Source organism: Lampris incognitus, chromosome 19, assembly GCF_029633865.1.
Source record: "Lampris incognitus isolate fLamInc1 chromosome 19, fLamInc1.hap2, whole genome shotgun sequence".
Taxonomy (NCBI): Eukaryota; Metazoa; Chordata; class Actinopteri; order Lampriformes; family Lampridae; genus Lampris; species Lampris incognitus.
In genome coordinates, this window is record NC_079229.1 from 27777267 (window position 1) to 27793360 (window position 16094).

At 42.3% G+C, this 16094-nt stretch overlaps 1 protein-coding gene and 1 non-coding gene across 2 annotated transcripts in view; one reads left to right on the plus strand and one right to left on the minus strand.

Moving 5' to 3' along the window:
• LOC130129717 (retinal-specific phospholipid-transporting ATPase ABCA4-like) overlaps positions 1–7922 on the plus strand; it is a 64389-nt gene extending 56467 nt beyond the window's left edge. Inside the window, exons 42-51 of the mRNA XM_056299318.1 lie at positions 684–813; positions 3365–3485; positions 3915–3977; positions 4076–4182; positions 4311–4452; positions 4948–5082; positions 5299–5402; positions 5474–5566; positions 5778–6027; positions 7103–7922. Coding sequence (XP_056155293.1) covers positions 684–813; positions 3365–3485; positions 3915–3977; positions 4076–4182; positions 4311–4452; positions 4948–5082; positions 5299–5402; positions 5474–5566; positions 5778–6027; positions 7103–7222 — 1265 coding nt within the window. The 3' untranslated portion in view covers positions 7223–7922. The remainder of the gene's footprint in view (positions 1–683; positions 814–3364; positions 3486–3914; positions 3978–4075; positions 4183–4310; positions 4453–4947; positions 5083–5298; positions 5403–5473; positions 5567–5777; positions 6028–7102) is intronic.
• Positions 7923–10362: 2440 nt separating this feature from the next.
• On the minus strand, positions 10363–10435 carry trnak-cuu (transfer RNA lysine (anticodon CUU)). Its single transcript has one exon. It is a non-coding gene; the product is annotated as a tRNA-Lys (tRNA).
• Between the last annotated feature and the right edge of the window lie 5659 nt (positions 10436–16094).

Sequence of the window (16094 nt, forward strand, 5' to 3'; positions counted from 1 at the left end):
GGCTCCTCCCTCTCTCGCTTCTCTTCTTTCTTCTCACGGTCAAGCAGGTGGTAGTTGATGCCCATTCCCATGAACAGGAAGACGCTGGCGACCATGAGGATGATCCCACAAGAGATGTAGTAGTTATAGAAACTGCCTGCAAGTGGACAAAGAAAGACAGCAGATTTAACATTAAACAGTTCTCTTGGCAACTGGTATGTTATGTATAAGACATTTTTAGCACTAAATTGCTTTGTATTGTTTACTTGAATACAATTAATTGTTAGATTAAAAACAGCTGAATCAAGAGAACCTTACTTAGGTGAGGGTGGGGAATGAGGGAAAAAGTCACCAAGTGTCTAATTTAACAGCATTCAGACCATATCCCTCTACCCTGGCCTCGAGATATATATTTAGAAAGTTTTGTGTGTGTGTGTATATAAAACTTTTTTTATACATTATACATAAAAACTTTCTTTAAAAAAAAGAAAAGAGTATGAAATACAGATATTTTGATTTAAATCAAAATTCACTAAAATCGATCTGGTTACTGCGATTATACCTCTCATTTTGCCTAACACTACATATTACCACACCACACAGTACTTCAAAAAAAGATGGCTGCAGGTTGAGGTGTGCTTGTATTGAATGTGTCTTTATGCAAGTATGTATTCAGTGTGAGCATGTTAACATGTTGGACCCAGGTGAGGAGTTCAGTCGAGATCCATACAGCTGGGACTTTGTGGGGAAGAACCTAGTGTGCATGGCTGCCGAGGGCTTCGTCTATTTCTTCTTCAACATCCTCATCCAGTATCGCTTCTTCATGGATCACTGGTGAGTGGAGCCTGACTTGACCTGGACTTTAAAAGACCAGTGAGGAACTTTTTTTTTATGTCTGACTGAAACCTTTTTACTTTGTTTATTGAGTTTTGCAAGAACATGCAAATGTGTCATCAGAGCATTGATAAGTAAAAAGGTATATAATCCCTTTGTTAAAAGACATTATAAAAAAAAGTGACAATTGACATATTGCTAAAGCAAAACAGCTTACAAAGACCGGGAGAACTAAAATAACACAACCATAACCGTAGACAAAAATAAATAAACAAACCACCAGTTAGCTAATAATAAATCGGGTCAGTAGTAGACACTATTAGTCAGTAAAGCAACATATCACCCATGCTACAAACAACATTAACAGTGACTTAATAAAATGGTTTTTTTTCCAGGCTAAGAAAACAAAAGATGTCTCTTATCCGGTGGGTATGAGAGAGAGAGAGATACAGTTGATTTCCAATTGGTCAATATTAATCTTCTAGCCGGTAGGGTGACAAAAGCAAATGTTACGCCCCTGTAAGGGGGGATAAAAAGAAACAACACACGGACACGATGTTGCTGCAGTCAAGTCCGATATTGTAATGCATTTTCCAAAACTTTCATATTTACATGTTCACAAAGCTTCTCAATAAACATTGCATTGTCCCTATAAGAAAGTACACAATTAGAAAAATATAGCATTGCCAATTGTCACAATGAAAAATACCAATATTGTCTTTATGTTACCTTAAACACAGAAAACACATTGGATATAAATCAGAAAAATATCTGCATTAGACATTTAACCAGAATAAGCAGAATATCTTTACAGTAGCTTTAAATCGACTTAGAAAAATACTTTGAATCATCACCTTGAACGGACTTAGAAAATTACCTATTGCACCTTTAAAATAAACAGCTTAACATGTGTGCATTATTCCAATACTAGATACTACTGTTATGCATTTAACCCTAAGAACAGTTTAATCTCAATTAAACTTAAACACGAATAAAAGTACTTTTGCATTCACACATTCAACTGATATATTTCGTAAACTGCAACACTTTAGCATTACTATTGTAACCATATCATGTAGAATGAATGCAGAGCAAACACGCTTTGTCATGAGACGCTTCCTCACTAAATGGCGGCCATTACGTTTCTACTGCGCTGCTGCGGACGTAACGCAGCGAGCTAGCATGCTACAGCTAGCATGCTACAGCTCCAGATTAGCCAAACAACGTTCCGATGCTAAAGTTACTGCAGACACGGATATTTTACTCCCTGCGTGTTCCTTATAGCATAGGAAACATACACCCACCGTGAAACACATCACAACTATCGTTCTTACCTGTAAGGGGGATAGAAAGAAACAACACACGGACACGATGTTGCTGCAGCCATGTCCGATATTGTAATGGCCGACCGCAGGCAACACCCCCCCCCCACACACACACACACACACACACAGGTCTGAACAAGGCATTAGCAATCAACATCAGATCAGCAGATTACAGGCCGACGACCAAACCTGGCGAAATAAGGAAACACTGCAAAACGTAACCTCCAGTGTACCTTCCCAAAACATCACGGGATGTTAATTAGAACTAGACACTGCATTTCAAGCACAGCAACTTCATAAACATTACACAAAGACGTCTTTTTTGGAAGTAGCGAGGGAAGGCAATGAGGAGACGACCCCAAACAATGCACTGAGAGCATTCGGTTCTACTTTTCCCCCAATTATCTCTGATAGGGTATTAAAAATCTCTGTCCAATAATTATGTAAGGACGGGCAGAGCCAGAACATTTGTATGAAGTTTGCAGGAGACCGCTGACACCTATCACAGGCTGGTGATACACCGTCATAGATCTTAAGACAGCTGAGCCTTAGTGTAGTAAGTACGGTGTACCACTTTACACTGAGTAAGACCATGTCTTGCACAAATAGTAGACCTGTGTATACGTTCTAAAATATCGGCCCAATCTTCCTCTGACATCACCTCTCTCAGAGCCTCCTCCCAAAGGGTCTTCATAGAGTTTGACTCTGCATGTAGAAGATTAATTTGGTTGTAGATATATGAAAGTGAGCCTTTCAGAGTTGGAACTGGCACGAGGAAAGCATCTAAAATGGAATCATTAGGTAGGTCTGGAAACATGGGGACTGTGTTATGGGCGAAGCTAAGGAGCTGTAAATATCTGAAAAAATGTTGCTCAGGAAGTGGAAGTCTGTCTGAGAGTTACTGAAAGGATGCAGACTGAAACTTTTTTTTAAAAATTATTCTTGTCTTTTTCCCAAGGCTGTATTAAACGTTAACTCTAACTCGAGCCCAAATAAGCAGATGAGAAGTTTAGTCTGATCCAAGCCAAACACACACAGTCCAGGCTAAAATACTAACCTCGAAATTGTCAATCAAAGCTATATTGTTTACATCCAATAAATCCAGTAACACCCTTATTATATATGAAAAAATAAATCAACAAATCTTTATTCCAGAACTACGTCCCAGATTCAGTGTCTCAGACAGTGATTGGTGACGGACAGACTCAGTTTTTCTTCCTTGACAGGATACCAGATGGTCCAAAGCCTCCAATCCTAGAAGAGGACGTGGATGTGTTACAGGAAAGAGAGCGTATTTACAAAGGCAGTAACACCAACGATATCTTGTGCATACAAGACCTATCCAAGGTACAGTTAAATGGATTTTATTCCAAGCCCGAAATTCCATAATGATTTTTTTTGTCATGATCAAACTCAAATATTACCGTTTTGTCACCAGATGTTTCTACATAGTTTGTTAGCTAAAACGTGATTATAATATACTTTAACATCGCAGGAATCGAACTGGTGAAGATGTAACGTTTTCTAAATGATGGCTGTCTTTTTTTTTACAGTGAAACTAACTTAGTGATGGTGATTGTATTACCATGGCATATTAGCTGCAAAGTGCAACCAGAGACCATTTAAGAATTAAGGCAGGCCTGGAAAAGCAAAGATTTTCAATCTTCCTGATTAGCTTATGGTTGGCCGTTAGCTGAACTACATTGCTTATTTTTTTGTAATTGTTTTCCCCATCCTTGTTTTCTTTCTATCTCGCTATTTTCATCTCCTTCTCAGACATACACAGGAAGCACAATTCCAGCAGTTGACAGAATTTGCGTCGGGGTGTCACCTGGAGAGGTTTGTTCTTCATACAAACTTTTTTTATGGCCAAACACAAAGAGAAATGTAATTTTCACCATATCTTTCAACTTCTTTTCTCCTCTTGTCCGCTGCAGTGCTTCGGTCTACTCGGCATAAATGGAGCTGGGAAGACCACCACCTTTAAGATGTTGACTGGAGACATCGATGTTAGCTCAGGAGAAGCCACCGTCACTGGTCACAGGTGGGTGAGACATGTTGCTGCAAAAAGTGGAAACTTTTTTGCACATCTGTCAGCATTCAGAGGTTTAGGCTCAAACTGTTAGCAAACCATCTGAGGTCATCTAATTTGTCCCCATTTTGTTCTGGCAGTATTTTAACCAACATCCTTGACGTGCACCAGAACATGGGCTATTGCCCTCAGTTTGATGCCATCGATGAGCTGCTTACAGGCAGAGAACACCTTCACCTCTACGCCCGTCTCAGAGGGGTGCCGGAGTACGAAATCAGCAGGGTGAGATGGATCTTTTATGGAAAATCAGAATTTATTATTTGTGGCCAGCAGTGCTGGAGTAACAGGGATGATGTCGGCATGAACAGTGCCTACTCCTAGTCTGTTTGTGGTTTTATGTCAATGCAAACCCAAGGCCTAAGCAAGTAGTCCCTATATTTCAACAGGCACCACTTGTTTAGATATAGTAGATGATGCATAAGGGAATCACTTAAAATTCATATGACGCATGACATGCTATTCAAAAATGAGGATTAAAGCCATTTAAGCTTTAGTTGAAATGGTTAATTAGATGTGGATTTTTGGTTCTTGGTTCTATGAGCTTTTCAAATCATATTGACAGTTCCCAGTGCTGTAACAAATGGGCAAGCAGACCTCTCTTTCTATTGTAAACAATGGAAAAAGAAGTTAGTACTTTGTGAAGAGGTCTCTGGTAGGTTCATAGCCCATGTCTGGGTGTAATGTGACAGGAACCACTGGCCCTCCACTCTTTTTCAGGTGGCAGAATGGGCCATCCAGAAGCTGGGGCTCTCTGAGGACGCGGGATGCAGTGCTGGGACCTACAGCGGAGGAAACCGGAGGAAACTCTCCACCGCCATTGCCATGATAGGCTGCCCAGCGCTGGTGCTGCTGGTGAGGCCAATATGAGTGCTGAATCTTTATTTAGGGGAGTTTGGAGGGGCTAAAAGATCGGTTATACCTTTCATTTAAAATCTCTGCAACATTGTCAGATTTGATGAAGATGATTAGAAACTAAAAGGTGTGGGACATTTCCCTGTGGGCAGTCCTGGCTTTATATAGATGATGTTGTGTGTTAATGAGCACGTTGTTGTCAATATGCCACGTCAGGATGAACCCACAACAGGCATGGATCCCCACTCTAGGCGCTTCCTCTGGAACTCCATTATGAGTGTCATCCAGGACAGACGGGCTGTGGTCCTCACATCACACAGGCAAGCGATTTGTGCATGTGCATTCACATATAAGTGCAAGCTTTCATTATAATCATGTTGTCCTTTCACAGTATGGAGGAATGTGAGGCCTTGTGTACCCGCTTAGCTATCATGGTAAACGGCTCCTTCAAGTGTCTGGGCACAATTCAGCATCTCAAATACAAGTAAGCAATTTTGTAGAAAAACAGAGGTGTTAGTATAAAGTGCTGTACTGTTTATCATTAAAACAAAGTGTATCTGAGGTTACGTTGCTAAACTCATAAGTTGTTTCAAAGTGGCATCCTTGCAGCAAACAGTAAAATATGAACTCCAATTGGCATAGTATCTAAATAACCCATTTTGAATAACCCTGTTCTCTCCATAATGAAACACCAGGTTTGGTGATGGTTATGTGGTGACCATGAAGATTCGGGCAGCCAAGTTGGGTTGTGTCCCAAACTTGAACCCTGCTGAAGCCTTCATGGAGACCACCTTCCCTGGCTGTGTCCAAAGAGAGAAACACTACAACACCCTACAGTATGAGATCTCCTCCTCCTCCCTGGCTAAGGTTTTTCAGATGGTCGTGGCTAACAAGGATAAGCTCAACATAGAGGACTATTCAGTGACTCAGACTACTCTTGATCAGGTAAATGAGAAAAGAAAAACATAAGTGAAGTGAATGGGATATAAAATAGGACTAGTTTCAGATTCAGAACAAATCTGTTATCCCACATGGGGCAATTCATTTGGTCCAGTGCTCCATATATCAAGACACCATAAAGTCCACAAGAAAAACACTAGAATGTGCAATAAAGGGCGTCAGGGTAGCGTGGCGGTCTATTCTGTTGCCTACCAACACGGGGATCCCCGGTTCGAATCCCCTTGTTACCTCCGGCTTGGTTGGGCGTCCCTACAGACACAATTGGCCGTGTCTGCGGGTGGGAAGCCGGATGTGGGGATGTGTCCTGGTCGCTACACTAGCACCTCCTCTGGTCGGTCGGGGAGCCTGTTCGGGGGGAGGGGGAACTGGGGGGATAGCGTGATCCTCCCACGTGCAACTCCTCACGTATTGGAGGAGACATGTGGTGGTCTGCAGCCCTCCCCTGGATCGGCTGAGGGGGTGGAGCAGCGACTGGGATAGCTCAGAAGAGTGGGGCGATTGGCCAGGTACAATTGGGGAGAAAATGGGTGAAAAAAAATCCCCATCCCAAAAAAAAAATGCAATAAATACACAAGATAATCATAAATGAAACACATTCGATTACACTGAGACAGAATAAAACAATATTCAAATTAGAACAGTCAATCCAAATCAGCAAAATCAAATTTGATATTGCAACAGTGCAGGTCCCCAGCTAAGAGACCTCCTGACTAAACCTGCATGTTATACAGACTGAATAAGAGTTCTTGTATCCGCTTGTTTTTTTTTGGGGGGGGGGGGTGTAGAGTTTCAGTGGTTTCAGCATTGAAAAACTGTCAAATTGCACAAGAAGCTTATATATATACAGTTAAATACATTGTAATTAGATCATTGGGGCTTTCATGCCTTTCTCATCGTGAGATTATATCTTTAGCTCATTCAGTCAACAACATCTGAATATTTTCATGTCATCCATCTTGTGTCAAATGTCACACTGTTCATGATTCATCTTGTACTTCCCTCCAGGGCAAGCCTGACATTTTGGTTCATTAACGTTTTCTCTTTTTTTAATGTTCCTCAGGTGTTTGTTAATTTTGCCAAGCAGCAGTCAAGGGAAGATGACACTATTGTGCTGCATCCAAGAGCTGCCGGGGCCCGCCGAGATGTCAAGGGTACACAGATCAAGTGTTTGGGGAAGTGAACCTTCCCTGGGGACCTTAACAGGGAGATGCGTTCGTATCTAACAGATGAGCTGGTGTACGACTTTGTCAGGTACACAGGGTTAGCAGGCTAGTGTACACTCTACTTTTCTGAGGGAGGAACAGAGGAAATCTGCTCACCTTGTTTGCCTTGCAAGCTAGATGAAGTAAAGCTTTGTAGTTCTGGGAATGTGTAAAACAAGTTGTAACAGTAAGAAAACGCAAACCGCTAAGAGGCCTGTCTGTGTTAATGGCTTCTTTGACTATGACAAGGACTTGTATCTATGAAACTGTACACCTGTAACAGAGTTTTATGCAAACTGGTACCCCAACAAGCATAGAGCCTATATCTGCTTCCGATGCCAAGAAAGATTATCTATTTTTGTATGGCCTTTTCTAGACATGCAGTCATAATAGTCTTAGCACTTCACGGATGCAGCATTAATCAAAGCATAATTTTTTACCAAGAATTTTGACAGTGAAAGTCTAATGAAATCTGCTATTCTGCTGTTAACTGTTATGAAATGCGTTTACAGCTATGGACTTTACATTTTGATTACCATGTGATTTTATAAGTCAAACTTTGCGCTTTATCATGTGTGCAGTTCTGGCATATTGTATGCATATATTATGATAGGTTGGTCTCATTATTATTAGATAGCAAAGGTTGTCATTAAAGTGGTTTCAAACAAAATCATCACTTCAAATAAAGACACACTTTCTCAAACAGTGGATGTTTTGGATTTTAAACATGAACCTGAACTGGGAGAGAAAAAAAAGGTCTGGGAAAAAGAACACCTGAGATTTAACAGCTTTTAATAAGGGCTACAAAGCCATACCAGGTCTTTACCAACTACTTGAGCCCTTTAACACACATTTTTGCCTGAAATAACATTTGAACGTTTACTTTTTGCTGATCTAGAAAATTATAAAGAGAAATATGTTTCCATCTTACAACGTCACGCTAGCAATTTTGAAATTTTTGTTATCACAATCATCGAATGTGGAAGTAACAACTGAAATGTACTCAGTATGCATTCTTTATTTCAGATCCCCATTAATCACTGCCTCAGCAGCAGAGGTGGACAACCCGGCTTCAGAAAGTAAAAGTCCTGCCATGTATTTGTTCCACCCATACACTACACCAGCTGAATTTAATTAGCACAACTCTTCAGCCAGGTAGAGTGATATCACCTTGTTTAGTGAATGGCTAGAACACATACATGGTCAGATTTTTACTTTCTGAAGCCGGGGTGTCCACTTCTGCAAGCTCAGACAGCTCTTGGGTATGATTATACGCAGAAGTGGACACCCCGGCTTCAGAAAGTAAAAATCTGACCATGTATGTGTTCTAGCCATTCACTAAACAAGGTGATGTCACTCTACCTGGCTGAAGAGTTGTGCTAATTAAATTCAGCTGGTGTTGCGTATGGGTGGAACAAATACGTGGCAGGACTTTTACTTTCTGAAGCCGGGTTGTCCCCCTCTGCTCAGCAGCGACTATTCTTCCCAGGGTCTAAATGCATTCGGCATTTGTGTGTGTCTAGTATGGGGGGAGCAATCCTGCATGTAACCGTTAAGTGCTCTCTCTATGTTAGCATTCCTCAAATGCAAATTTGCAAGCTGTTTGCAAATGAGCCAGCTCATCCATTAGTCTGAATAGGAGATGCTAAAATGCTGCTCTACCACTTTCGCCGCTCATTTGTTAAGAGCTGAAACTAGCTACGGTGTGAATTACTGTCTTTGATGCAAGAGTACAAAAGCAAGGTTGAGCAGAGCAAGACAATAAAAGGCATGTTAAGGAGCGCAGAAGCAAGAACTACACTCGTTTCTCGCAAGCTTGCGCTTGTCCCCCCCCCGAATTTTTTCTCCCCTTTTCTTCCCAATTATAGCCGGCCAATTACACTCTTCCGAGCCATCCCGATCTCTGCTCCACCCCCTCTGCCGATCCGGGGAGGGCTGCACACTAGTGCTGCACGATCTGGCAAAAAAGTGATATTGCAATTATTGTGGACATCAGGGAGGACATCAGCGCTAACTTGCATCGCTGCTTTTTGCCAACGGCTGGTGGGCGTTTCCATTCTAACAACATGGACTAGCTAGAACGCAGATGACGTCGCCCTTTAACATGAGGGAACACGATGTCTAGCGACTGTCTAGCGGCATAGGGCAATTTAGTGTATGAGCAGGAAACACTATTTTTATCATGGGCAAAAATCTGTACTAGAGTTGTTTGGCAATTAGGTTTACTTTTAAATCTGGACCACATCTCGCGAGATTTGCACAGGGTTCCACCCAGGGATCAACTCCAGTCCGTCCTGTCATGCCTGGGTCAAGGGCACAGACAGGACTACTAACCCTAATATGCATGTCTTTTTGATGGTGGGGGAAACCGGAGCACCCAGAGAAAACCAACTACAGACATGGGGAGAAGATGCAAACTCCACACAGAGGACGACCCCCAAGGTTGGACAACCCTGGAGTTCGAACCCAGGACCTCCTTGCTGTGAAGCTGCATCAATAACTACTGTGCCACGTGCCTCCGAAAGTCAAATAAATATGTTTTAAATATTAGTACTTGCTTTCATCTGTAAGCTTAAACAGAGGGTGCTTTATTTGTTTGTGTGTGATTGAGGTTTTCATATAATTCCCTGGCTTCCCAGTAGTTTTCACTATTTATTCAAATCTGAAAATTCAAATTTTTTGCAAAATATACGTTTTAGCATTAAAATTATATTTTCCTGACCCCTTCTAAACACTTTTCCCATCCGACCTGACATAGGTTTCTGCACTGTCTGTTACCAATTTCCTCACTCTTACCGTCAGTAAACTGTATTTGTGGGGGTGTGTGTGTGTGTGGGGGGGGGGGCAGGAGAGGGGAGGGAGGACAGCGGAGGGGAGGACATCAGCGTAGGGCAATTTAGTTTAAGAGCAAGAAACACCATTTTTATCATGGGGGAAATCTGTACTTGAGTTGTTTTGCAAATAGGTTTACTTAAATCTGGCCCACATCTCACGAGATTTGGACAGGGTTCTACACCTCTTCATGAACCAAAAGCTTAACACAATGTAGTTGATGTAAGCCTAGTGTCAGTGACGACTCACTAAAGCTGCACATTACATAGAAGTCAAATAAAGCCAGCGCCCAATGTGGGGCTCGAACCCACGACCCTGAGATTAAGAGTCTCATGCTCTACCGACTGAGCTAACCGGGCTAATGCTAAACTCTAAAATGCAAAATCTAAAAATTTCATAATTATCATCAACAAAAGCAAATGACAAGATGAAAGGTGAAGATACTTCACAGCTGATTTGGACAAGTCGCTGAACAACAATATAGGTTAATAAAATTACAAAACAATACCTGGTGGTGTCTTGTTCTTCTCCAACTGAAAGGAAAATGCAAACAAAAAAAACACGAAAAGTTAAAACACAAAAACATTAAGAAAGCACAAAATTTTGAGAAAAAACACACACACAAAAAAAGAAAAAACAGGAAAAAATATTAAGTAAATCTAGCCCCCTTTTAAAAACAACAAAATAATTAGTGCACTTTCACTATGTTAGGCTGAATACAGTTCAAATACAAAAATTAAAGTAGGTACCTTTTTCAATACTCCAAATCAAGCACATTAAACATTAACTAAACTAAAGCCGGCGTCTATCAAACTAATCATGAGGTCCTCAAAAACCCACCCTCGTTGCAGGCCTGATTTCAGATTTAGATTCAGACTTTATTTATCCCAGAAGGGCAATTCAGTTCCCACAGTCCACCCAGACACACAAACTCACAGACAAGCGGCAATCATCACCATGTCAGAGACAACAGTACATGGGCAAGAAATGCACACCGCCACCCTCATGTGGCCCTGCATGCACTCACATGAGGACCAGGAGAAGGGCAAAAATCCATATAAGTCAAAAGATCAGAACAATAAATAAACAAATGAAGCATTCCAAGATGCATTGCACACCACATTCCCCCACTACAGTTACTGAACGCACAGGCCCACAAGCCATGCGAAAAACAGACAAGGTATAAACCAACTATTGTGGTTTAAAACAATATAAAGTATTTATTTAAAATGACTAATCTCAGCATTTAACAGCCTGATAGCAGGAGGAATGAAGGACCGAGAATAGCAATTCGTTCTCCTGGGGGGCGCTTTATAGCGCCGGCCTGAGGCCATTACAGTGAATTCACTGGACAGGACGTGGTCAGATTGGCTAACAATTCCTTTTGCCTTCTGGGCCACACGTTTCTCCCAGAGCAGTGTTTCTCAACCCAGTCCTCAAGGAACCCCTATCCTGCAGATTTTCATTGTAACCCTGGATAGGTAGCCCTGCTTGTACTTACTCGACCAATCATCTCGCAGCACTTAATTATGCAAGCTGTGCAACATTGGACAAAATTCATTGCTGATTGGTTGAATAACTACAAACAGGTATCTATTCAGGGTTGCAAAGAAAATATGAAGGATAGGGGTTCCTTGAGGACTGGGTTGAGAAACACTGTCCCAGAGGGAGCACAACTCTCTCTGCTGGTCTCCGATTATTGTGGAGCAGACCTCAACAACACTGTTTTAGTCTATTTCTGTCCTTCACAGTCAACCCGTCAAACCAACAAACGGAGGAAAAAGTTAAAAGACTTTCAATAAATGACTGGTAAAAAAAATACATAAAATGGGGTTACAGACATTAAAGGGAGTTAAGTTTCCGCATTAAGTGAATTATTTTGTCATACACGCTTGGCAATTAAATCTGTGTTCACATCGAACTTGAGTTGGGAGTCGAACACGGTTCCCAAGTACTTGTAAGGGTCAACAATTAGAACATCCTCGCCATGTATAGTGCTAGCTTTGGGTTTATCGCCGTTCTTCCTAAGATCAATTATAAGTTCCTTAGTTTTTGACACATTAAGGTCAAGGAAGTTATCATCGCACCAATCACCAAAGGCAGGTAGGGCACAACCGTGATCTGACTCCGAGCCCTGAAGAAGAGGCAAAAGTGCTGTATCGTCAAGAGAATTTCACCAGGTAGCTACCCTCTTTAAAACAGTGTTTCTCAACCGGGGGGTCCGCGGACCCCTAGTGGTCCGTAGTGTAATTGCAGGGGGTCCGTGAAAATAAAATATCTTTAAAAAGAAGATCCTATGACATTTATAGAAATAGGATTATTTTACTCAAATGTGACTGAGACCTTTATCTACCTAAACTATAAAGGGTAACAGGACTTTTTTCTCTAATTACATCTGTTTCACAAGTGTAATTTATTGTATTTTAATAAGAGATCTCGCTCCCGTTTGCATTGTTAAAAGTTACTGCATAAAAATTCTGTTGTTACATATATCTGAAAGTTACTGAATACATATTCTGTTTTGTTACATATATCTGAAAGTTACTGAATACATATTCTGTTTTGTTACATATATCTGAAAGTTACTGAATACATATTCTGTTTTGTTACATATATCTGAAAGTTACTGCATAAGAATTCTGTTTTGTTAACTATATCTAAGTTACAACTGAAAGCTCTTATTTTTGTCCCAAAGAGTGAATAAATGCTATAATGCAATTTAAAATGCAGTTTCTACTGTTTCTACAAATTGCAACCCCCCTCCCCCAAGATCAGGTGGAGGGGTCCTCAGGGTAGATCAAAAATACGCAGGGGGTCCAGGACCCCAAAAAGGTTGAGAACCACTGCTTTAGAAGACCTGCAGCTGTCTGGATACAAAATAAAAAGCAGGGGGGAAAGAACGCAACCCTGCAGTCAGCCCCTGTTTGAAACCTGGACATTGGAGATGACTCCATTAACTAAAACCTGCTGGGTTCTGTCTGTTAAAAAGATTAAAAGTAACATTAAAAGCTGATCAGGCAAATTAAACTAAGAAGCAAAGCCGATCGGTCAAAATGTGAGGTTGCATCTTGTTAAAAGCCGAAGAGAAGTCAGCAAATAAAAGTCTCACATGAGAAATGGGTTTCTCCAGGTGCTTATATACTTTGTCAAGTATAATGAGTTTTGCATCCTCCACACCCTTGCCAGCTTGATAGCAAACTGCAAGGGGTCTAGTTTGCCTTCAACTAGGGGGACAACTTTATCTTTTAACATTTTCTCAGGGTGTTTCATTGCAAGGGATGTAAGTGCAACAGGTCTGACCTCCTTTAGTTCTCTGGATTTTTTTGATTTCGGAATAGGGATGATAGCGGAAGTTTTCCAAATTGAAGGTAACTTGCAACAGTCGGCACACATCTGGAAGAGTCTAGGGAAGCCCTCACGGAGCTGGTCAGCGCAGTGGGGCAGAGTGCGCCCGCAGATGGCACATGGCATCGGGGCCAGCAGCCTTCCTTATGTTCATTTTCTTAAATAAGGCTGTGACATGTTTTTGAAATATCACAATATATTATTCTGAGGTACAGGGGACTCCCTCAACCTGGCAACATAATGAGTAGACGTGTCCATGTTATCTTTACTCTTGCGAGCTAAACGGACAAATGTACTCACTCAGTTCAGCAGAATGGCGGTTCCAGAATCTTCGGGAAATGGCGGCGCGTACGTTCACCGAACTAGCAAGCGTGGCTACAATATTAGCCAGCTTAGCTAACTAGCTGGCTAACCACCGTCCCGGTGAACTGGAGAATGACGCAGTAACATCTAATCGACGTTCGCTTTACATCCACCAGTATCACACTTGCCGCTTACGCCTTCGAATATTGTGCGATTAAACTTGCAAACTATACGACTGACTTTTGCTACGTTTTCCAACTACCTCCTCTTCCCGGAGTTGACGCCAGCGTCTCGCCTCGCCTCGCCTCTCCACTTCTTCTTCTTCTTCTCCCCTGTTCACAACCGCTTGCCCCTCCCTTCACCGTGACCTTCCCCCTTCCGCCTGGTTGGCCTTACGCACAACAGGCAAGTCAAATAAGGAAACACTGTAACAAGATAATAAACTTTATGAAACCAAAATAATAACCGGGTTACATAAAAAACAAAGACATTGAGCGAACATAAAAAAGACAAAACGTTTTTAAACTACTAATAAGACACGTTAGCCCCTAGCTACCGAGTCTGACCCTTTAGCCGAGCGGTTAGTGATGTCGCCTTGTGGTGCAGTACATGCCGTATCGAATCCCGCACCGGGCAAGAATGTAACCAATTACACGTGTTTAGTGCAAAACAAAAATACCTGCCGCTCCATGAATGCTCCTAAAATTACACATATTTGCATTAAAATTAGTTTTAGATCAATTGCACACAAAAAAGGGTGTGATAAGATCTACCTTACCTTGGCCACATTGGTGTCAGAAGTGGACTGGTGAGACCGTGAGGCCATCGGACCGCGAGGGATGTCCAGGCGACAGGCGCGGCTGGACATCGGAGCACCGGAGAGCCACGCATATCTATGGCTCTGTTAGCGACGGGCGTTGGTAAACATCGGGACACAAAGAGCCATGGACATCTATAGCTCTGAGGATAAATTCTGAGTCTCATCATCAGCCAGTCAGACTAGCTTGGTCTAGTCAGAAAGGCACGAGGTGAGGAAGCCTCTTGGATGAGAGGCAAGACGTCTTCACGGATACCAAGTCCAGTTGCACTCGATTCAACTCCTTTGGCTAACCACGACCTGGTTGAATGAGCACATTCACAGACATACACAAAGGTGGGATAATTGAACACGGCAACATATTGTAACGTGCATGGATAAGTAGACACGCTGGCCGCTGGCTGGCTGGTGGGTTTGACCCTTTAGTCGAGCGGTTAGCGATGTCTCCTGCGGTGAGGGCGACACGGGTTCGCTTCCCGGCCGCGGCAGTTCCTGTGGTTGCGTTGTCCCCCGAATTTGCCACAATATCAAACAGTCATGCATTCTTTTCCAAAGAATGTTTTACTAAAAGATTTAAAACACACTAAAGAAGTTGCCTGTCTTATCTCGATAGGCAGACTATTCCACACTTTGGGGGCTCTAACAGCGAAGGCCCGGTCACCTCTGGGTCACTAACCAACATCTGGGCATAACATAGGGAGCCCCATTCACCGATCTGAGTGAAGGCGCGGGTTAATAAGCCCTTGGTGTAATTGGGAGCAAGGCCATTTAATGCTTCGAAAGTCAAAGATGGGGAGTGACGGGCCGAAAAGCAGACGAACACGTCAGCGTGTCATTCGTCCAAAAGGAGCGCGAGATGACAGTTACAAGTGTGACCGGTGTACTTTTTCATTGCGTTGTGTAGGAAAGAGAGGAGGACAACTTCTCCCATGCATGGGATCTGTATTCTGTCGCATATAAACAAAACAGGACAGGTTTCACAAAACGTCAGATCAGCTCCTGCTGTAGCCTACGCGAGAATTGAGACCCACATTAGACATAAGACACGTTAGGAATGGATAAAATAAATTACAGGGGCAGACAACATGAACACATACCACTTTCTACATGACCAAAGCGGTGAAAAAGGTAGAAGTCAGGGGGAACATACCTTTTATAGCGACTAACAGGAAATGGTGTCACAACAAGGTGGGGCTACTATAGACAAGAGTACCCATAATGGCGGCGCCCATGATCGCCATCTAGCTGCAGCTGGGTACTCTTTGCCTAATTGGGCAAATATGAAAACCAAGAGCGGAGAGTAATACAGTATGTGCGACGATGGTGATGGCTATCGGACAGTCACGCGGTGATGGCTATCGGACAGTCACGCCACCTGCGAGATCGACTATTTCACAAAATGGCCACAGGAAGTGACGTGTGCATAATTAAATTCGTCCATCAGTTCGAAGCTCCCAGAAGGATTCTCTCTCACCAGGAGAAAGAATTTGTCAATGCGGTAAGTACTTCAGTCCTGGGCAGAAATTATCTACTTGTCGCTGATATATCAGATA